At 38.4% G+C, this 23745-nt stretch overlaps 1 protein-coding gene across 2 annotated transcripts; it reads right to left on the minus strand.

Annotated features, from left to right (window-relative positions):
- Positions 1 to 1301: 1301 nt before the first annotated feature.
- eif3s10 (eukaryotic translation initiation factor 3, subunit 10 (theta)) lies at positions 1302 to 23216 on the minus strand. Of its 2 annotated transcripts, none has more exons than XM_077237255.1 (22): positions 22877 to 23216; positions 21984 to 22174; positions 21278 to 21414; positions 20895 to 21058; positions 20029 to 20228; positions 19564 to 19772; positions 19211 to 19382; positions 18757 to 18861; positions 15014 to 15112; positions 14787 to 14903; positions 14409 to 14594; positions 13976 to 14323; positions 13764 to 13868; positions 13497 to 13610; positions 13125 to 13247; positions 12787 to 12940; positions 12392 to 12573; positions 7144 to 7223; positions 5976 to 6472; positions 5149 to 5278; positions 3976 to 4139; positions 1302 to 1966 (listed from the first exon to the last, which is right to left on the minus strand). In XM_077237255.1, the coding sequence occupies exons 1-22, from the start codon at positions 22923 to 22925 to the stop codon at positions 1773 to 1775; spliced, it is 3720 nt and encodes a 1239-aa protein (XP_077093370.1). In that variant the 5' UTR covers positions 22926 to 23216; the 3' UTR covers positions 1302 to 1772. The 2 variants fall into 2 exon arrangements, with proteins under 2 accessions (XP_077093370.1, XP_077093371.1); XM_077237256.1 differs by having other exon boundaries at positions 5991 to 6472; positions 22877 to 23080.
- Positions 23217 to 23745: the final 529 nt, after the last annotated feature.

The following is a 23745-nucleotide window of genomic DNA, read 5'->3' on the forward strand; positions in this document are numbered from 1 at the left end:
GCCATATAACCTATAAAATATTGTCCTAGACCATCAAATAGCAAAGGAAAAACTTTACAAGAAGACTCTCCCACTATTAAACAGGGTTTCTTGACCTCATGTTCATTATTGTAACGTTCCAGTTTTGCATGCCGCTAAACGGCCATCATTCTTTTTTATTTGCGAATATGATTCGTTTCTAAACTCTAGTAATGTATTTATCGATTTTGTCCTGCGATACTAAACTTATAAAAATGTTTATAATGAACCTATTAATCATGGTATCGAGTTAAATGGCTGGCCTGGAACAAACATTTTCTTATAGGCTACGCAATACCTACGACTGTTTTGTTTTGGAACCATAAGAGTAGCCTAAATGCGGAATGCCGTTCAAACAAATTAATCAATGAAATTCTGTCAGAAAATAAATCAGTTCCAGAAAATCTCAAGACATTGCTAGATAGCATTTGGGTGGCAGATGCAGAGATACGTGTCGTGTAAAAAAGGCATAGGCTATCCCACATTCACAAGCAGCACCCCTCCAGCTCGAGGTCCGCAGAGTTTACACACGGTGACCCGTGGTCAAACTTCACAAAGCAGGTCTTAGCAAATATAAGGGTCTAATCTAGTTTGGGAGTTCATAACCTCTTGCGTGGGAATTTGAGGCTCCAATTGTGGGATTATTGGCCTTAATTGTGGATTTTCCACTAGAATGCAACAAAGACATCTAACATAATTGTTTCTCGCTTTCTTTCTAGTTTTTTCTGCATAATGATATAATGTGAGCAAAAGTTTATCACCCTCGCAGCGGGAAGGATCACGATCCAAAGGAGCCCTTGCATGAAACTAAGAACTCGCATTGATGAGGTTTACCGAGGATTACCCCATTAACGTGTGCGTGTGGTCTTCCTGCCAGTTAGTTTAACCAAGAGCCAGTACGTCTTAAAAAAGCGTTGACGTACCACCAAAAACTTAAAAAAAAAAAGGCCATCCTAATCGAGATTGAGACAAGATTATGCCTTTTTTTATAGATCTCTGTACTGTTAGAATAATTGCCTGCATGTTTGTGTGTCCTATTTACCACAATAGACTACAATGTTATTTAACATAAGTGAAGAGATTATAGGGATCAAATTAATATTACTTGGTTTATTGATTTCTTGACATGTAGGTGACACCTAGTGGCAAAAAACAAAAATCAACCATTGAAAATCCAATGCAAGGAAGGCTACTCAATTACCGATTCTTATTCCAGCCAGTTCCATTTATGACACAAAAAAGCATGATGTTGTCATCTTCTGTATGATAATAATTGAAGTCACTTAATGAGCAAACGACTTTATTAATAAAGATTTTTTTTTTCATATTTCTTGAGGGCATACAACCACAGCATAAGCAGCAACTACAGCAAGGACACAGCTGTAAGGATAACCTGATGATTTCATCTCAAAACCTCAGCACTACACCTCTGAGGTCATGTCTGCAAAAACGTTTATGTTCTACAACACCTCAAAAAAAAAAAAAAAAAAGTCTACTTAATTTTGTGTGACCAATTTAATCCTCTAAGCATGCATAACAAAAAGGAATGAGCTACTTTTCAAATGTAAGTTGAAGTTTTTAAAAAGGGATGAAATATAAATTGCCATGTTTGAAAACCCACTGTAAGTGTAGTAATTCTATGGCAAAGCTTTATGCATTTCATGTTAATGTAAGCAGTGACCTGTACTGATTAGAGGACACATCAAGGCTTAGTACATCAAGCAAAAAAAAAAAAAAAAATTGATGCTTTAGTATTAGCGGCGGACAGTGGTCCAGCCATCATCATCCGTCTCGTGCTTGGTCCGACGCTGGATTTCCTTATCTTTGTCAGTGCGCCAGGTGCTCTTCTCACCGCCCTCACGGTCCCGTTCACGTGGTCTGGGAGGAACATCTCTTTCCTCCTTGCGCTCCTCTCGTCGCTCCTCTCCACCACGACGCCATGAACCACCTTTGAGTTAGAAAAAAAAAAAGATAAAACTGACCTCTTAAATGTGGCCCATGCACGTTTCACTGACAGGTCCCTACTGACACAGGGTATATACAGGAATCATAGAATTAAATTTAATTCCTTCTAAGACCTTTTTCAAGACCCCTTCCATACATTTTAAGACCTTATCACCACTTCAAGTTTTAACCATTACATCGGCGACACCTTACATTTATAACTCCTTATCAGTACAAAATAATTCAGAAGGGTGGGAATGAAGCACAAGATAATTAATTGGATGACTGACCCAATGCAAGGTTTATTAGAAAGAGAAACCAGAATTAGACCAATAAACAAAACAATTGACAAAACTTATTGAAGAGGGAAAATAAACCTCTCTGAGCTAAAGGGACAATGAGTTCACGAAGTATATTCAAAAGACGTATTTGTAACAACAACTCTTATAACTGTCGGCAAACCATAGCTCTTTTGTGTGAAGCAGCAGTGGATTCCAACTGAAGGGGGTGGATTGGAATCCACTGCTGCTTCATGTGGTACACTTCTCATGACAAACACTTGACTGGTCAGACAGTTTACCCTCGATTACCACCGAGTGCTGGATTTGATGCACCAGAGCAGAGTGTCAGTAAACGAATATTTAATCTGTAATTATTATTAGAAAAAGTAAAATACTATTCGAATATTTTACTACGTTGTAAATGCTGTGAATCTATGATAAATCCCAATCACTTACTCGCAGTTATAATTAAATACACTGTTTGGCACTGTGGAGTGTGTTGATTGTATTTGATCACATGTCGTCGTCAGCCTCGTGAAGTTTGGAATTATTGGATGAAAATGATCTTAATAAATTATATTACAAAACGGAATTACTTTTAATCAAATCAATTAATGATACTGAGTTATAATATCACCACCACAATGAGAAAATCACATGAAATCCAAACAGCAGTCGAATGAGGAAAGACAGCTGTCCATCACTGCATTGACGACTGCAGTAGCGCAGTTGAATCCGAGTAAGCGAGATGATTACTTAACTGATAGCAAAATGATTTTGAGACATGTGCTTAATTTAAGTTTCGTTAAAGAAGCAGTCCTTAACAGAAAACGTGAAGTGCTGTTAGAAACTTTGTTCACTGTGTCCCTGCAACGTCTGTCAGCGGCAGTACGTTTTCTGCTCGTGCATGTGAATATTATTGTTTTTCTCAACATGAAAGTGAAACAATATAAACAAGATAAATATTATGTTGACTCGAGTATATACCGATAAGTGGAACGGTCTGTTTTATTAGCGTTTTTTCCCTTTCGTAGCCTACTGATTGATCTTAAATGCTTCTTTACATTTTTGTTTAAACATATTGTGTAATGTTTTCAACTGAAAGAAAACCTTAAGATGAAACTTGCTTGTTGTGTATATTTAATTTCCCTAGTAGTCAACAATGTTGTTTAACAACCGTGCGTAAGGGACATATGCGCTATCACGCAGCAGTAAGTCATGAAGCGCAGTAACAGATGACGTCATATCTAGCAGGATTCCATAAACTACACAGAACCCCACTATTCGCCGACGCAATTTTTAAATTAAGGCAAACTTTATACTTTATGGACAAATATACATAACGAAAAGATTATACAAAATTTAAATGGCATTTAAGACTTTTTAAGGGCCTTAATTTACTCTAAATTGATTTATCAACTTTTAATACTTTTTAAGGCCCCGCAGACACCCTGTGACACCTACTGTTGTGGATGCATTAAGTCTGACTTATTTTCTTTCTTTTTTTACATCTGCCAAACCAGCAATTTCCCAGTAAATTTATCGTCATCATTGCTATTAGTAACTCTGGTCACTCATGATCCAACTCAATAAAACAGCTTTTTCTGGGCCACTGTAAGGGTCTTCATCTCAGGCAAGTGTACATTTTAAATCAAATCTGTCAAAAAGTTCAAGTTCTTTATTCAAAGTGCACTATTAAAGGTGTATTTAAGAATGATCATAAGACTCTAACCTTCATCTTGGTCTCTTTGGGGGGCTCTAACATCACGTTCACGATCTCGGTCATCTCTGCGCCCCCCTAGGTCACGGCGTTCACCACGGTCAGTCTCTTCACGACGAGAATCACGCCAACTGCTCGGCTCATCACCACCTCTTCTCCAGACACTCACCTCTTCCCTGCACATAAACACACATTCATATTAAACTTATTGGACTTTTAAATACAAAAAAGCCTAAAACACCAGAACTCTTATGCTGAAATATCTATGCTTTACTAATTTCACCTGCTCATTCAAAAAGAAAACCTGCATCCTTAACAACCATCATCAACATATTTCAATAAAAAAAAACAGCAAGTAAACATTTTCAATTCATTAACAGTAGATCAAAAGCAATTGCTAGCCATACATGTGCAGAACTGCTCTCAGATTTAAGATTTGAAGTTTAATAAACAGTTTAGTCCTTATCGTGATCTGTTTTTCTGTCTCCAAATTCAAGTCCTCTTAAAAATGATAGACATTTCAAGGTCATAACAGTTCTTAAATCGTATGACAAAAGTCTTAAAGGAGAACTCCGGGCAATTTTTAAGTTAATCTTGATCGTTATACCTTTGGGAGTACTGTCTATAGAAAACCGGATTGGTGCTTGCAACATGGAGCTGTTACAGCTAATGCCCAGAGCTCCAACTCAGCTAAAACGGCAGTTAACGGGGCATATACATAAAGAGCGTCTTTGTGCCTCTTAACAGACACAAAATACAATTAAAATGTCTGTCCAACATGAACAGGGCCCTTACATGTGAAAAAGATGCGTTTAGCAACTTAGCCATTGTTTAAATCCACCTAAATAGTGTTTTAGACGGCTAGCTGTAGTCTCGCGCTAAAGTCCCGTGGGCTATTTAGGTGAATTTAGCTCTGGGCATTAGCTGTAACAGCTCCGTGTTGCAACCACCAATCCGGTTCGGTTTTTTTTCTTCTATAGACAGTACTCACAAAGGTATAACAATCAAGATTAACTTAAAAATTGCCCGGAGTTCTCCTTTAAGTTCAGTTTTATCAAATTTTAGACTTTTTAAAGACTAACGGAGAGCCTGCATCAGAGTTCAAAACAGAAAAGCTTTCAGACAAAGGTTTATTATTCATATAGATTACATTTTCTAAAATGTAAAGTTGCATGATATTTTCACCTGGGAGGATTGCGATCTCTAAATCCCTCAGTACGGTCATCTACCTCGCGCTCATCATCATCACGGTCAGCATCACGAGGTGGTGCCCAGCTTTCCTCCCGAGCCTTCTCTCGCTCTCTCCATCCACCTGCTAAAGGTTGCATGAAGTAAAATTGCACAAATAAAAAATAAAAAAAAGTTTATTGAAACTGAACTGACCAGTTAACAAATAGTAACTGTAAATTCACAGATCAAACACAAAATGGTTAAAGGGGTCATATCCCCCCATGAGATCCACAAATATTAGTCAAGGATTTCCAACAAACAGTCATAGTTCATTTTGTCAATTTTCCACCCACACCTCCTCTGACTCTTAAGGCCCTGATTAGAGATGTGCGGTTGGCGGTTATAGCCGCGGACTCGGGCGGATGACGTGACGAATTTTTTTTTTTAAATTAAATTCGGGCGGGTGGCGGGCGGTTTCTAGTCTCGCGGCTGTCATCAGCAGCGCCTTGTATCAGCGGATGGCGGCCGGGAATATTGGTCAAGAAACGTTGGTGCGGATGGATGGCGTACGGATGATGAGTCTTGTGATGCGGTTGCGGATGAAATAATAGCCCATCCGCGAATCTCTAGCCCTGATACATTTCCTTTTTGCCAATGAAATGACACTTTGCTGCACTTAATTATGAGTTGTGCGTTTAAGCTGCTCCATCCTTCAATAACATAAGATTGCATCACATTGAATTCCATTGTATCATGAGAAGAAAATTAGATTCCTTGTGATATGACCCCTTTAACACAAATATTTGTCAATCTGCCCTCAGCAAGAAAATAAATGCAAATACCATTTGGGCTCACACCTGGTCTCCCAAGAGGTTTCCAGGGTCGAGGGTCATCTCCACGACGTGGGCCAGAGTCATCCATACCCCTGCGGCCTCCCCTATCCTCATCGCCACCTCTTCTAGGGCCCCAGTCATCATCTGCCCCACGTCGAGGCACTCTGGGTTCATCCATGCCTCTACGGGGCCCACGGTCATCATCAAAGCCTCTTCTTGGGCCACGATCGTCATCACCTCGTCTGGGGCCACGGTCATCGTCCATTCCACGCCTTGGTCCACGGTCGTCAAAGCCCCTCCTTGGCCCACGGTCATCATCAAAGATCCTTCTGGGTCCGCGGTCATCGTCACCTTCCCGGCGTGAACCTCGTTCATCATCAAAGCCACGTCGTAGTCCTTTGTCATCTAAGCCGCCACGACGAGAACTTTCTATGCCTCTCCGGAAGGGCAGTTCACGCTCACGTTCTTCTCGTTCAGGCTCTTCACGACCTTCCTGACGCCAGTCCCTGGGAGAAAAAAACATGGAAAAGAAAAAAACATTTAATCTCCATACGTGGCTTCTTTTTTTTAAAGTGATACTCCACTTTTTTGGAAATAGGCTCATTTTACAACTCCCCCAGAGTTAAACTGTTGAGTTTTACCGTTTTTTAATCCATTCAGCCGATCTCCGGTTCTGGCGGTACCACTTTTAGTGCAGCAGGTGTAATGATATGATGCAGCGCAGTTGACGGAAGGTAGCCTATTTTCAGGCACTGCGTCATATCATTGCGCCTGCTGCACTCATGGTACGGCAGTAAAGTTTCTTGATTATTACGCAGGAATGAGAGTATAGTTCCTAACCATATCAGCCTAGAAAATCGCAACTTTACATTTTCCGTCGGTCTTCGTGCACGATGTAACTACAGTAGAGTCAAGTTTAGGAAAAATATCAAAACACTTTGGTCATTTTTTTTTTTGAGAAATGCTAGTGGTCTTGTCCACTTCAATGATGTATGCTAAGCTATGCTAAAAGTAGTACCGCCAGAACCGGATATCGGCTGAATGGATTCAAAAACGGTAAAACTCAACAGTTTAACTCTGGGGGAGTTGTAAAATGAGCCTATTTCCAAAAAAAGTGGAGTATACCTTTAAGCTTGTTATTCTGCATCAACTTTAGAATTAGATTGAAATCACTTACTTGTCACCAACAGGACGTCGCCACTCTGACTCGCCCTCACCGCGTTTCCTCCAGCCGCTTTCTTCCCGTTCAGGCAATTCCTGAAGAAAATTATTTAAATAATTTGACCCAAGATATCAACGCGTGTTATATCTGATCGACTAACCCCTGCCATCATCTGGTTAAAATAGAAATATACTCAAAAGAAATTTATAATGTTAAAGCTTACAATGTGTAAGATTTTCTCTCATCTAGCGGTGAAATTATATATGACTATCAACTGAACATTAATTTCTAGCCCCTCCCATTCTGAGGGCGTTTTAACTCCTACGGTGGCTGTATTATTCCAAGATTAACATGGCTTCTGATTCGACTACGTCCATGAGTGTTCCTTCAAGTGATGAGGTTACTTTAGAAAACTATTAAAAATTGCATTTAGTTATTTAGTCAATTAACATGTAGGTAATGACCTATGTAAAACGAATAATAGTTTTACGTTTTCGCTATTTTGGTACCCTTTCATTGCTTACATCAGCTATCAGGCTTCCAAACAATTATAAGCTAAAGTTAGTAAAGTATCAGTGCTATCGTTATTCTGCATATTGTACAAGATTAATAGTGTAAGGCAATGTTTACAGTGTAGGCCATATAATTTTCTCTGTGAGCAGAGATCAGTTGTTGCGACGGAGTTACGAGGGAAAGCTAAAGGTAGAGGGAAAGGTAAACTTGGCGACTCGGTTACATATCCTTGAGAATTAGCGTGATCCATCTTCAACAGGCTTTTAAATCTGCCGGTAAATCCAGGTATGTCCCTCTTTGGCTAATGTATTTTCAAGATGGAGGCACAACATGGCTGCCGCCATTCGAGCGACGGAAATAATTACACATGAATGAGCACATATAATTTTGAAAGAACAGTGTTTTTTGCTAAGAATCAACTTAAAAAAAATTACACAGTGTAGCTTTAATTACTTTTTCAAATAAACGCTGTTCTTTACATTTTTTATTAATTCAAAGAATCCTAAAAAAAAATATTAAGCAGCACAATTTTTCAACATTTATAATATTATTCTAATATACTGATTTGGTACTAAAGAAACATTTCTTATTAAAGATCATGTGACACTGAAGACAGGAGTAATAGATGGTGAAAATTCAACTTCGCCATCACAGGAATAAATTACATTTTATATAAGTTTTTTAAACAGTTTCAAATAAATGTAGCCTCAGTTAGCATAAGACTTCTTTCAAAAAAACAAACTGTTACATTATGTTATATTACGCTTAACGTTTGAACAGTAGTATATAGGGCTGTCTCTAACAATTATTTTGGCAATCAAGTAATCGGTCGATGATTGGATTAGGGTTTTTGATGGATCATATTTTATCATCAAAGATGGATTTTTTTTACTTGAATAATCGGATAATATTTTTTGTGGTAATAAAAATAGACCTAAGTGAACAATAGCCTTTACAATAAGGGTGTTCCGATTGATCGGGCGCCAATTGCTATCGGCCGATAATAGATTTATATAGTTTGATCGTTGGTCTCTATAAAGGCCGATCAGATGATGTGAAACTCGCGAGAAAATTTCTCTATGCACAGCTAAAATTGATTCACTACATTCACCTGTCTGGCAGTTCTACCAGGTATCTAAAAAGGACAATAAATTTGCATTCCTCTTTGCAGAAAGTGGAGTAATTTGAACAACAGCAGCCCTACAGAAATCACAGCTAGAAACAAAGGATGTGCGATTTTAGTGAATTTCTTTCTTCAGAGCGGAGCGTGCGCTTTCCTCCCTAAAAGGCTAAACTTAACCTTCAAATTAGCTAGATCTGTGATTGTTGTAAAATACAGTCTACTGTTGCAAAACGTTCTCGATAAAATGTTTTTTTAAAAGTGTTATTAAAACTGCATTAAGTGGCTTTTCTTTGCGCACACTCTAAGATGAGCTGTGAACTGCTCACTCATAAACAATGTGTAGACATTAGACAAGCGTTTTTTGCGTGCTTTCGAGGATATATATATATATATATATATTAGGGGTGTAACAATACACCGATATAGATCGATGCATCGATCAAACGTCTAATGATATGATGCCACACTTAAAATATTGATATACGGTACTTTTATTTTGACACTCCACATCCTCAACTTATTTCCGTACATTTTCTTATTACTCACCATACTGTCTGCCGGTGTATCTTTAGAACGTTAATTTTCTCAGCTGAAATGGACACCTGGCAAGATTGACTGAACCCTAAACATGTTTTGTCACAAAAGCCGGTATTGTCCACGGTCAAGACATCGCGAGTTCATGTTTTACAGCAGAAATCGATAAGCACTCTTGTTGTCTGTGAACACAACCCGATAAGTCACTTTGAAAAGACTCGCTAGCTGAGAGGAGTTGTCAAAACTGACTAAAAGTGATCAATAATTTCAACGAACTTGATGAACCCGTAAAAAGAAACTACTTTCCACCAGGTAAATATATATACAAACTATTAGCCTAATTGATTGAATTAACAGAAAAGGTACAATTTATCATTATCGGGATATGAGATGACTTATATTGTGATATGAGAGTCTGGTCATATAGCCCACCCCCAATATATACATACAAATAAAATAAAGTATGACTGCAAATACAACTGTGCACAACTAATGAATCGTGATTTTATTGCAATATGTATGTTTTCATTGTTAAAATTGAGATTTATGCATCATTGCAAAGTAATATACAGACAATGATGCATGTGAAACAATAATGTACATAGTTATATTATGTAAAGACAGTAGATTACAACTATCATAATATGGTTGGCTTCTATTAATATCAAAAGCTATATGCTTAATATGCAGCTCTGTTGGACAGGTTTTGTATTACTGTGCGTTCACACCGCCGGCGAGCTCCGGCGAGAGCGGCAAGGAGAGTTGAAGTCAGGTCAACTTTATGGTAATAAGAAATGACGCGGTTCGGCGGCAACCGGCGGCAACAAATCGGAATATAGAAGTGTTCCGTTTGAGAGGAGTCCAGAGAAAACGCAGTCCTGTAAACTTTGGTTCCGACCACATTAGTTCCAAAGCAAAATAGAGGAGGTTGATCATTTGAATTTGATAAGAAGGCGCGCAACACTATTTATAGGCAATATTTTCGCGCTAGAACGCTTGTTTTTCAGCGGGAATGTAAATTATAATAGCACTTAACCATGAACACAAAAGCCACACCACACAAATGGCTTTTAATTTGTTTATTTCATTAGCAAACATGTCACTATAATTGTTAAGTTTTTTCCATCGATCAATTTTCTGCAAAAATAACGATCGACATGATTGATGCTTTGTGGCCCCTTTAAATACAGTTGTAAAAATGAACACGCGTTCGATCTACGTCAGAGCATCAGAGCGTCCACTAATCTTTCCACGGCGTCGCTGGCAGGGCGGCGAGAGCGAATTTTGCCGCTCTCGCCGGCAGCGGTGTGAACGTACAGTTAGGGTCCCTACTCAGTGTCTCTATCGCCTAGGGGTCCCCTGCTTTACAGCAAGATTAAACCCTTGTTTACGTTACATATCTGGTGAAACATATCTGAGCAGCTGGAAGGAACACGTAACCTGCATGCATGTAAATGAAGCTTTGCACTTCACTCTGAAACCCTATCAGGTACAGTACATAGCAAATTGTATGTACTGTACCATGTACGGGAGGGGGGGATTTTTTGGTGGTGTAAATATATTTATTCTGAAAAATATTTTCAGATTTTACATACTGAAATCTTCATATTTGTGATATTTATCCCAGAGTGTCATTTATTTTTATAAAGAGAATTTATTGTACAAATAAAAAAAATGCAACACTTAAACATGAAACTAAACTGCCAATAGGTGGCGGCCTTGATTAGGGAATCTTTGAGTCAGTCATACAAAAGATTCGTTCAAAATTCGCTGAATCATTCAGTAACAAAACACCGCGCTGCTGTTCCTTCCCTTTAGAAATTTTTTCGTTGGTGAAATAGAACAAAAACAACGCAACGTTGTTCCCAGAAATACACAACCCTTTATCAATCCCTGTTTACATTGAATGTAATAAAATCAATCATTCTTGCGTTTCTATGCTTATCGATGCAGGTCTGGCCTGGTTATTTTTGTCACTAAATTGAAGCTACTTGTCCGGTCAGGCAAGTAAAATTATCTTTCACTTGCCCTTTCAAAAATTCCCCTTGTCCCGGACAAGCGTTAATGTCGAGCCCTGAGTTCATGTTTTTTTGTGGTGCTGTAAAGCGGAACAGGTGATCGGTTCACAGCAATCTGTGTGACTGTCACGCTCACGCATCATTAGAGCGGCAAAAAATATCACAACAGCTCGAAAGAAGTCTATGGTCTCACTCCAGTCTAATTAGCACATTCCCAATTATTATTGTGAAGTTTCCGTCAGACTCGCGTGGTAGTCAGGCGTCTCATCCAAAGGCGAGCTCAGTTGACGCTGTGCTTCAAGATTCTGACGCAAGTGCTAAGACTCCGATTGGCCAAGAGAAAAAGTCCTAAGATTCCGATTGGCCCAGAGAAATGTCAATTATAAGAATTATCCAATAATGTTTCACAATTCTAGCCTGCATGGCATGCAGATGAAGGGCGCACCCAACTGCAAACGCAGCATATGTGAAAGCACAATAGCGCATGCTGCTCCTGCGCCGCATACCACCACAACACGCACGGCATATGCACTGCACACAGTGTATGTGAAACAGGCGTGCACTAAAGGAAAGAAAACTTTTTCTTTGTTAAAGTCTCTGCAGCTAGTGTACTTGAATTTTATTTATCTGCAACCTTATATTGTATAATTACAGTTTTGCATAATAAATGTTCTCAAAACTACATTCGTTTCTTTAAAAAAAAAAAAAAAAATACATTTAGCAGTTTGGCTTTCCTTATGGTCTATCTAACCTGTTCTGAAATGGTTCTATTATAATTTGTATATCGTGATATATATCGTTATCGCAAGAGGCTGCAATGTACATTGCAATCGCCTGTTCTACGTGATTCACGTAAATTACCCAATTGACCAAGAAAACGGCGATTGTGGCCGAAAAGCGACAAGTTTACAGGTCTGAATGTAGATCACGGATTCTGCCAGTTCATAGACACGTAAAATGCAAATCAAGGCTTTTATTTTTTTAAATCGAGCACTCAAATTTAATCGAGGAATTGTGACAGACCTAGTAGTGTATGGTGTACAAGAAAATTTTAAGCAGGGTTCACATGAATTACCTTGGTAGGTTTTTCTTCTGGTGCCCTCCTCTCCTCCTCTTTACGACGTTCACGCTCCTCAATTTCCTGTTGTCGGGCACGCTGCTTTCTTTCCTGTTCCTCCAGCTTACGCAGACGCTCCTGGTATTCGCGTTCTTCCTCCTCTCTTTGTTCCTGTTCCACACGTTCCCGCTCTTCCCGCTCTAAAACACACAAAATCAAAGACCAATTCAAAAGCAAGCACACGTGGCAAAAACAGCTTATGCATAACATGACATCACATAACATATGAATATTTAAAAAGTTTATGAAGCCATCATTTTTTGCAAATTCAACAAAAGAACCCACAAAGGGACTTTTCATTCAATTATAATGAATCACTGTTAACTGAAGGTTGATGAACGGCATTTAAGAACCTTTTTTGAGCTGTTCCTCATGGATTCTCTGAGCGTCCTCTTCTTTCTGGCGATAGAAGGCATTTCGCCTGTCCTCCTTGCGCTGCTTCTTTCGCTCCTCGAGGCGCTTCTTCCTCTCCTCAACCATACGTTCTTGGAAGTGCTTGAGTTTTTCCTGTGTACATGAGAATTGCTCAAAGCTTAGCCAAGTGTCAATATCCTGAAAGTCAAGGACTTTATGCTACTACTAAACCTTTTCAACTAATACATTTTGAACATTGTCCATACTAGTCATTGAGAGCAAATAAATAATCTGTAAAACATTATCTGAATAAAGGAGAGAAAAAAAGAAAAATTACCTCATAGATGAAGCTTCGAGCTTCTTTAATTTTGGACAGAAAGTTCTCCTTGTCCTCCATCATCCTGGACATTCTCTGTTTGTGTTCTAGTGCCTTCTCACGCTCCATCTGCATATTGCTTATCTGAGCAACAGATGAACACAACAACCTTTAGCTTCAATTACACTAAACAACATGACATCACTACATTCAACATGTACTTCACATTTGGGTGATGCTAATAATATCTGAATAAAACTAAAACCAGACAATGACAAAGTAGTTCCTTAAGAGATACTTCAAACTACAGTTAAAGTGAAAGAATTTGAGACACTTTGACCAGAGGGCAAAGTAAATCACATTCAAGTGTAAAAGGCAGTATGCGACTATTACCCTCTCTTCCTCCTGCAGCTCCCATAATTCCATGTCTTTGATGCGCTGCTCCTCGTAGGCTTTCTTGATCAGAGGAATCTCTTCAAGGCGCTTGGCCCTCTCAAAGTAGTCGATCTGGAATATACATAATATCATCACACCACTGTAATATTCAGCAGTCATCTACTCACCTACATAGAATTACCCCTAATTCTTTGACAATTTAAACAGATTACCAACATAATTATTTGCAATAAAGTACTTAATGAATGGGTTTGGAAACTGTACCTTCTTTTCCTGGTTTTTCAGACGCTCTTGAAGCTCTTTCTTCTCCTTTTCTAGTTGTTCAACCTGTTTGGCCATGATGAAGTCAGGGTCCAGCTCCTCCAGATCCTACAGCAGAAAGAATTAAAATAACTATTTAATTTCCAGGGTATTTTACCAATAAAACTTTCTGGTTTGTTCTGGCCTCAATGGCCACTTCCTAACAAACTCATTACCTCAATATCAATATCTTTGAAGGCCTTGGCTCCAAGCTCAGTCTTCTTGATCTGCTCCAGTCGCTCACGCACGGTCTTCTTTTTGATTTGCTCATGTTCTTGCATGATGCGCTCCTTCTCTCGCTCTTTGGCCTCCTGTTTAAGACGATCCTCCTCGGCTTTGCGCACCTTCTGAAGTTCTGCCTCCCGCTGCTCCAGCTCCTCTTTCTCCCTCTGGATGTTCAGGCTCTCCAGACGCTCCTTGCGTTCCTCGATTGTTTGTCGGCGAGCGAGGATGCGCTGATGCTCTTTGCGTGCATTCTTCAGGTAGGCTGTGATGGCCAGTTGACTCTGTTCCTCGTGTTCTTGCTGGGGGAAAAGGTGGAGTTGATCAAACTGAAAACTGAAACTGACCAGCAGGGAGATATTCTATGATAATTACCGGTTCTCTTACCAGTATGGAGGCAGGTTTGATGACATCAATGGCTTTAGCCAAGGAGGATGACATGGCAGTGAGCTGATTTCGTATCTGTTCAGAAGGCATGTTCTGTAGGAATGGACCTACTGGAGAATCCTCTTTAGTAGAATAGTTCAGATCGGAGCCAAAACTCAGAGTGCGAGATGAATGATCAATGCGCACCTTTAGGTTTAATAAATACAAAGTGAAAGTTACAACATTTTGGAGATTCTCCTCTTTAACATTTAAACACCTATACTAATATGCTTGCATTAAAAGCTAAGTGTGTAAGATATACACATGTTTGTTAAGAAATGTAAAGACAAATGAAAGCCAGATATTACCGTTTGATGACTAAAACTTTAGGTACTGTACCTGCAGGTCACAGTGCCGTGCTGCATCTACAATGGAGCGCTCCAGTTGGAAAGCATCAACAAATGGTACCAGAGATGCCAACCTGCTAAACTCAATGCTTTGGTAGATCTGAGCCACCTGATACATTAAAACACAGAAGAAAAGACTGAAGATTTGCAGAAGACCAATGCATGCAATGATTCCTCAAGTAGATATTTGAAGTTTTGGGGGTAGATAATCACACCAACCTGCTGTAGCAGTCTAAGGATGGTGTTGTTCTGCAAGTGCGGAACATAATGCTGCAGGTCTGATTCCTTCTCAGATTGGTCCCTCACCCAGTTCAATACCTAAGCATCAGCAGCAAGAACACAAACACTACATGAACATTATGTCTTTAATGTGAATTGATTTCAAGAACACTACAACACTGAAGATTGTGCTGTCAAAATGAATAAAAAAATAAAATTAGTTTTAATTAGGGCTGCATGATTAATCGCGATGAAACCACACACGATTTGGCAAAGGCTGCAGTTTGTCAGTGCAGCACGGATGATCGGTAGTAATGCAGCACAGATGATCGGTAGTAAATGCAGCCCAATCTGAACGCCAGAGGGCGCTCACGCAGACAACGCATATGCCCGCCGCAGAAGTACAATAACACGTCATTCCAGGAAATTCTTATGGGCATCATCTCACAGAAGGATGCTCAACTGTCGTTAATAAGTGAGTTTGGAGTAAAAGCATGTTGCTTTTTGCACAGTATAAGTGACTCAAACTCAGTGCTTTCAGATGGAGCAGCACTTACAGAGCCGGACATCAATGACAAGCTGCGCATAAATAATCGCAGCCTTTGCTATTTCATAATCGTGATAAGCCAAATCAGAGCGTAAGAGCGTTTCATTTAAATTGCGATTAATCACGCAGCTCTCTGGTCTCACAGTTCGGTTACGATTATCATGTCATCGATTCAGTTCAATTCGGTATCACAAAGCATTTCGATGCACCGCATCCTAAATTTTCAAATTTACTTTAAAAGTGATCCGTTCGCGTGCGTATGTGTTCGTCTGTTCGGCAAGTCGCAGTGACAGAAACAGTGACATTCCAGTTTGAATTTCAAAGGCCTGTTTATGCCATTAAGAAAATAAAATTGTATCAAATCAATTTTGTTTTAAAGAAATGTTTATTTAAAAGCAGCGCTCATTCATCAGTGTATATGTCACCATTAGAGACGCGCGCATCAACCGTCGAGAGTTCAATGTTGAAGATGACGATCATTTATAATCACCCGTAACAACACAGAATAATTGTAATTTCACCATCGGCTGGCAGCGAATACTTAAATCAGAGAACAATATTGAGGCGGGTGGATTATTTGTATTGGCGGCGGATTCGGGTGACGTTGAAGCTCATTCTCTTACTCTAAAGCAGTCCGGCTCTGCCAGGCGTAACAGCTCGGGGTGAACACGGCTAACATTGTTTATCAAGTTAATATAGCTATTACCTCCTGCCTATTCTATTTGTGCGTGACATGAGCGCACACAGCGCGTGTCTTCTCCAGGTCATGCTTACCAGGTTGTTCATAAAAGCCGAAATGTGTCCAGATGTAGGCTTTTAAAGTAGCTGGAGCATTTTTAATTATGCGCACACATCTCACCTCCCTCTGCCAGTGTATGGTATCACGACAAAGCACATACGTGACAAATGACGTCAGAAAAGCGCCAGTACATTATAACCGGTTATGGTCTATTACTGAACCGATAACCGAATCGTCCTCGTCTGCATCGCGATGCATCGTAGAAACGATTAATTTCGACACCCCTAGTGGATACATGTTACCATTATTCTGGAAATGTAAATTCTTAGATCATCAAAACAAAAAACAGACTAGATTTAATCACACAATTTAAATGTAATGTAGCAAACACTAGGGCTGGACCCGAATATTCGTTTGGTGGGTTGGTATTCGATTTGAAAATGTGACATTCAAATATTCGGGGGGTTTTTTTGCACACCTGGCATCCCCCTCGAAACGGTTCTCATTCGCGCTTGAATATGTTTTACACTATAAAATCTGACTTAACTTCGCTATAGCTACTTAATAAATATATTTGCTTCTTCTAGGACTATTAAAAGTGTTCCTGCAATGGGAGTATTCTCTGGCTAGAGCACAGAACAGCGGAGTTTGTATGGACAGAAGTGCATGCCTTAGCTTGTATTTTGGGTTAAGCTGCATTGCTTTGACATTGTGGAAAATAGAATAATAGAAACAAAATGTATTATACTTTTTACCCGTTATTATCAATCTAAATTAATCTACTGCGAAATATAGGACACATTTCGTTTTTCTATATTTAAATTTAGTTTTTTTTTTAGTTTTTTTTTATTGATTCAAATTTCGTTTTTATTTATTTAAATCTACCCTACTTTGTCAGTGAGAAAAATATTATAAGACTACCTTATTAAAAATATTGCTTAAGTTAAAAGACCTGTGTGTGTTTTATATCACTCGTGCAGTGTCCATTCTCGGAGCATATAAGCCCTGCTCGCGCGAGGTGCGCCGCTTCTTTATTTAAATCTACCCTACTTTGTCGGTAATTTATTAGTGAGAAAAATATTAGACTACCTATTTAAAAATATTGCTTAAGTTAACAGACCTGTGTGTGGTTTATATCACTAGTGCAGTGTCTGTTCTCGGAGCATATAAGCTCTGCTCGCGTGAGGGGCGCCGCTTCCCACTCGCGCTGTTCTGTAGTTTATTAAAAGTTTATTAATTCTGAACGTGTCGCATCTCGCCTGTCTATCTATATTGCACCAAATACGACACTGCACTCCCTTGTTAAGTTTGGATGAACGGTTCTCGAAATAATCAAAATGCAAACGGACGGACAGACAGACACGCACATTTGCACACACACGCACGGTCTCTCGCTCTCTCCCTCTCTGTGCGCGCTACACAGTTTGGAGCAAGGTTATTATAGTTTTGCTTTTTTAAATTAGTTTTTATTTTAATATCGTTTTCAATTTTTCTTTAAATTTCAGTTTAGTTTTAGTTAGTTTCATTAATGGTTTTGTTAGTTTTAGTTTAGTTTTTATTTTGCAAAGACATTTCTATTTAGTTTTTATTTTATTTAGTTTCAGTTTTAGTAATTATAGTTTAGCAGAACAAACAAAACACTTACAGTGTAGACCAAAGCGAGACGCTTAATTTCAACAAAGTTTAATGTTTGCCCAGATTACAGTTAACTCTTGTACATCTTGACATCTTAATAATAAAAATAAAATAATGGTTTGAGGTTGAACAAAGCACCAAATAAATGGAACTTAAAAGTATACAAGAAAAAAATCAGACAAACTAATTCATATTAAAGATGAAATCTTGTTAAACATGCCTATTTTACTTTTTTCAGCTGTAAATGTAGCAGAGTGACCACTGGTACATAATCGCCTCAGCAACTTCTTCACGTATGAAGCCAAGCGCCATATCAGGCATTTCCTTAAACAGCCACAGGTCAGATTTTCCGCCAAAGTAAAGAGCTTATTAATTACGAAAACGATAATTTATTTTTGCTAATTATTATTTTATTTCAGTTAGTTTTTCAGTAACTGTTATTAGTTTCGTTTAGTTTTAGTCTTTCATTTATTATGAATTTTTAATTTTATTTCAGTTTACGAAAATGTTTTTTGACCAATAGTTTTAGTTTCAGTTTTCGTTTACGAAAATAACCATGGTTTGGAGCTCACGAGCTCTATATTCCGAGAGATTTGAACAAATTTGTGGGCATCAGGGAGCCGCTATCAATATGCGGGAGACTACCGGAACTTCTGGGAGAATTGGGATGTCTGAGACATATAGAAATTCCGAAGCTTCGAATATTCGATGTTCATTAAGCTTCGAAGCTCAAAAAATGGTATTCGGACCAGCCCAAGCTAACACATTACTTTAATTAAAGGTACAAAAGCAAATATTCATTATGTGGAAAGTGCTACTCACCTTAGTCACTCTTCCACAAAGTTTAAGAGGGTGGAAGTCCATCTCCAACCAGTTGTAGAGCTCTTTGACTTCAGGGACAATATACTGAAGCAGGTTGAACCTCACCTATGACAAGAATAATACCCACAAAGAGTGTATAATTTGCAATATTTGAAATCTTCTCTAACAACACTTTGTCACACATGATCTACCAAATATCAAGAAACCACAACATTTAAGGGATAGTTCACCCAAAAATAAAAATTGTGTCATTTACTGAACTTGAGAGTTTTGGTTAAATTGACCCTCAATAGATGGACAGAAACATGTCAGGTTTCATTCAAAATATCTTAATTTGTGTTTAGAAAATGAACAAAATGTTATGGTTTGGAGCAACATGAGGGTGAGTAAATAACATTTTTTATATTTTTGGGTGAACCATCGCTTTGAGGTACGACAATAGACAGGCTATTACCATGTCATTGATGAGACTCTGACGGGTGGGTGGAGACTGTAAGCCAAGTAGAGTAGCCAGTCTGCGGTGTTTCTCCACAATGATGCCATCCATGTCCAATAGACGAGCGATATCAGTGCGCTCAGGGGTGATGGGAATAGACAGAGTGGCCAGGAGCACACGGGTGGACATTCTGAGGGAAATGAGAACAATATACAGAGCAATTAAACACAAGTCTCGAACTAATATAAATGAAATGCAAAGTTCTGATTTCAAGAGAACTTCCCTACTGTAAAATGACAGAAAAATAATTCCACAAAGCATTTAATCCAATTCCTTATTCAAGCTGAAAATCACTCTTATTTAATGCTAACCTCTGCATCTCTTCTTGGGTGAGATTCTTGCGCATTTCTCGGGAGAGGTGATAGAGTCTGTGTAGGGTACAGGCATGGAATAAGGCATTGCCAGACTTCCAGAATACAGTGGACACCTTGTTGTAGTAGTTGGCCATAAGCTGAGGTTTAGGGGGCTTCTTTGAGAGGGCGAATAATCCATGGATGTCTTCAACTGCTTTGAACGCTTCCTATGTTTGAATGCAACCAGTGTGATCAGTCATCAAGTCAAAGCTTGTGCAACATATGACAAGCAAAACAACATTTCTTTAGCATTTTATTTATTTTTCTGTAATCGCTCCTTTGCACAAAAAAAAAAAAAGGTTTAAAGGAGAAGTATAAATGGAAAGTATATGCAACTAAATATATTTGAATTTATCAAATTCCACATTTCTATGAATTTAACATTTCTTTGAAACATTGGTGCCTACAATAGAGCACAGAGACCTGCCACAGCTCCATGCTAATAGCGCTGTCCAGCTGGACCAGACGTGTCTCGAGATGCATGGACTGGCTCTCGGGGTTGTTCAGGTTGATGGCGGTGCTCTGGTTGTGATGACGTTGGATCTGCCCCAGGTGCATTCGCAGGTTGTCACACAGCTTACGGAACTCTGCTTTACGGGTGTACTGCAGGCAAAACTTAAATGCTATGAGAGAAAAATTAACATTTTTTATAAATTAGTGTACAAACAAAATGTAAATTTTAGGTATTATATAATATGATTATGCACTTTCGTTAAAAAGATTGAGATACGTTTCTCTTTTTTAAAGAAACTTTTAATCAGCGAGGATGCATAAAATTGATCAAAATGACAGTAAAGACATTGATGTTACAAAATATTTTTATTTAAAATAAATACAGCTATTTCTATTCATCAAAAAATCTTAATTTAAAAAGATGCATTGTTTTCACAAAAATATTTAGCAGGACAACTGCTTTTAAACAATCATAAAAAAAAAATCTTGAGCACCAAATCAGCATATTAGACACTGAGCCACATCATAGCAATAGATTACTTAAAATAAAACTGTTATTTTAAGTTACATTAATATTTCACAATATTACTGTTCTTACTGCATTTTTTATCAAATAAACGCAGCCTTGGTGAGAATAAGAGACTTCTTTTAGAAACATTAAAAGAATCTTGTCGATCCCATTTTGGATGGTAGTGTATGTATTTATCCACAGTAACCTGAACTACATCAATAGGAAGGAACGACATTCCCGAACTCAACAGATAAACCCTTATCTGTACCATATGCTAAAACTCCCATAAACAGATGTTTTTGTATTATATGAAGTGTACACTGACCTTGCTGAGCAATGTCATGGTAAAGGCGCTCAACTTTGGAGTTATTCCTAAGCAGGTCCAGGCACTGGCGGTACGACTCCCACAGGAACTTGACCCAAGGCGTGAGCAAAAGTCTGTCAGTGCGGTCTTGAGTGTCTTCACCACTGACTGCACTCAACAGAACACTAAAAAAAAAAGGAAATAAAAAGGATTTTTTTTTTACTTGATTGTCCTCATGAACATGAATTTTAATGTAGATGTCCTTTCATGTTGAAATTAAACATGATTTCTAGATGTAAAAAATTTCTGAAACTACAAAAAAAAAGAAAAATTACACAGCAACAACAAATTCTCTACAGAGACATCAATGGAAAGGAACTGTTTAGGCCTTTAGGTTCCTTTACCTTTCTGGGGTCTGAATGTTGTCCAGATCCTCAATGTCCAGCACCATCTGCTGAGACTCTTCTTTTGCTGTCTCTGTCTTCTCTTCCGCAAGTTTCAGGTAAGCGCGGACCACATCTTCCAAAGACTTGATATTCACCTGAAGCATATAATTAGTAGTAGTCAGTAACTTCATCCTCAAGAAGGATGGAATTGATCCTTTACATGTCTGTTTTTGTCTATACAGAAATTTGAGGCCAATTCTACAATAAAAAGTTCACTGAAAATCATCATGATTGAAAATATTGTATAAACATAACCTAAGAGCATTATGAACTCAAGAACTAAAGTTTAAAGTCACAATGAAACAGAGGTAGCAACAGATATTTTATTCCATATTGTGAAGTAAATACAAGTGTAACAGATTATTGAAAAAGGAATAAAAAACATTTGCATTTTTAAAGTGGAGGCAGACAAAGGTTTAAGCAGACTAAATGATTGGAGAAGTCATGTATGCGTCACCAAAGAAGAGTCTGTCATTTTCACTGGAAGATCGAGGTCAAAGCATTTTAAAAAGAATTAAAGATGTGGAAAGATGAATTGTTCACAATGAGATCTTTAACATGCAATTAGATAATTGATAGGGTGAATTTTCATTTCATTCCGACTTTAAATTGTATAACTTTCTGCTGAAGTAAAATATATTGTTAGTTTAATAGGGGTGCAAACCTGTTGACAGATGTTTTTGTACTGATACAGTCCCTCCTTTGCCAAGTGGCTCTTGCGAAGGTCCACACAGAGCTCCAAGTACTTGAGCATGATTGGCTCGTGTATCTTCTGCCATGTTCGATGTTTTTTGCTCTTGATGACATCGTAGAGTACATCTAAAGCTGGCTGCTTTTTACCAACTTCAAGAAACTCTGAAAAAGAGAAACAGAAAGACTGTCAAGACCTGCAAACCTCTGGGAATTTGTTCAATTATGAAATATACTGCATCCAGAATAGAATGAATCACTGGGACTGCTGCAGTATTTCGTTTATTTTCATATAGCCTTCAACCCAAATATGACATTTACAGCTCACTACAAGACTGCGATATCAGAGAAAATAAACCATTTTATACGGTCAAGCTGGTGGCAGGTGCGCAGTGCTGTGCCACTCCACTCACAATCTGTTTTTTTACTATGACCAAATGACAACGTATTTGCTCTTCATTCATGAATAAGCATTATTAGGCTGTTACAGTCATAAGGATTTTTTCCATGCATATTGTCATTAATCTTCATCCTTTGATACCAAAAGTTTCAGAGCTAACCTAGCGGAATGGAATAGCTTGCTAACAAGCAAAAACGCTCTCCATCTGTTTTTAAAAAGTATGCCGATTATTTACACTTAATTTCTAATTGAGTCCTCTCTTTGAGTACACTAGGAAGAGGTAGATATGATTGAATAGAGGAAAATTGAAACGCTGCATCATACGTGACACACGGGCCCAGTAACAGTGACATCCGGCCTGCACCAGAGCCTGTGAGAAACATGGCTACTCCAGCACGCGCCATATCGAGCTAACAGCTAACTCACGACTACAGTCCAAGAGACGGCAGGTTACAATATTCACTCACCGTTTGCTCGTTTAAGAGCGTTCTCCGGTCTCTGGAAATAGGCTGGCATTGTTATAGCTTGCTAGCAGGCGGTTTTCAGGTTGTCGAGGCTGTTTTATTGACTCTGCCTGCCCATCCGCGCTGTGACTTCTAGCCGCTCGAGCAAGAAAGGACTAGCGCACGTGAACTGCACCCCGGCGACGAAGACAAGAGTTCCCGTATGTGTGTGTGCGCGCGCACACTTCCTCCACGGGCTCATGTACAGTTCAGATGACAGACAGGATGCAATAACATGCTAATTAAATATAACGTTAGGCCTAAATAAATTCATCAGTACTGAAACGTTACTCAAGACGAATCTGACGAAAGCCCGTGTAACTTTGGACCTGTAGCTAAATTTTTCAACCATTAAAAAAAGGAAATAAATGAACTTCAGAAAAGCAGTTTGACACATTATGACAAGATTAATTCAATCGTCTACCTTTTATTGTAGACATTTATAGGATTATAAATTATTCATTATTCACATTATTCATATCAAGATGTCTATTGAACTTAATATTTTACCTTTCAATACATTTGTGTATAGGATACAAAACACTTAAGGGTAAAAAAAGTAATACTTCATGGTATATTGTATTAGTATTAATTAAAATAATGAACAATTATTATGTAGCTGCCAAGCATTACATAAAGTATGTTATGTTTCACAGAAGAAAGAAAGTCTTACAGGTTTGGAACATGCATGCTGAGTAAATGATACAGATTTGTTTTCGTGCCATGTATAGGCTACCTCTAATTCTGTCTTTTGTTTAAAAGTTAACAAGGGAAACTACTAGTAAACTTTAAGTTTCACAACACTTCTTTCTTCTTGTTAAAATAAATGTTTA

This window comes from Siphateles boraxobius, unplaced genomic scaffold (genome assembly GCF_051911475.1).
Source record: "Siphateles boraxobius isolate OS27281-9 unplaced genomic scaffold, OSU_SipBor_1 20, whole genome shotgun sequence".
NCBI classification, from domain to species: Eukaryota; Metazoa; Chordata; class Actinopteri; order Cypriniformes; family Leuciscidae; genus Siphateles; species Siphateles boraxobius.

Coding starts and splice junctions, on each gene's coding strand:
- eif3s10 (XM_077237255.1), bottom strand. CDS start 22,925: ATGCCAGCCTATTTCCAGAGACCGGAGAACGCTCTTAAACGAGCAAAC. Junction 19,383..19,563: donor ACCCAAGAAGAGATGCAGAG/GTTAGCATTAAA, acceptor CATTTCCCTCAG/AATGTCCACCCGTGTGCTCC. Junction 12,574..12,786: donor TGAGGAACAGCTCAAAAAAG/GTTCTTAAATGC, acceptor TGTGTGTTTTAG/AGCGGGAAGAGCGGGAACGT.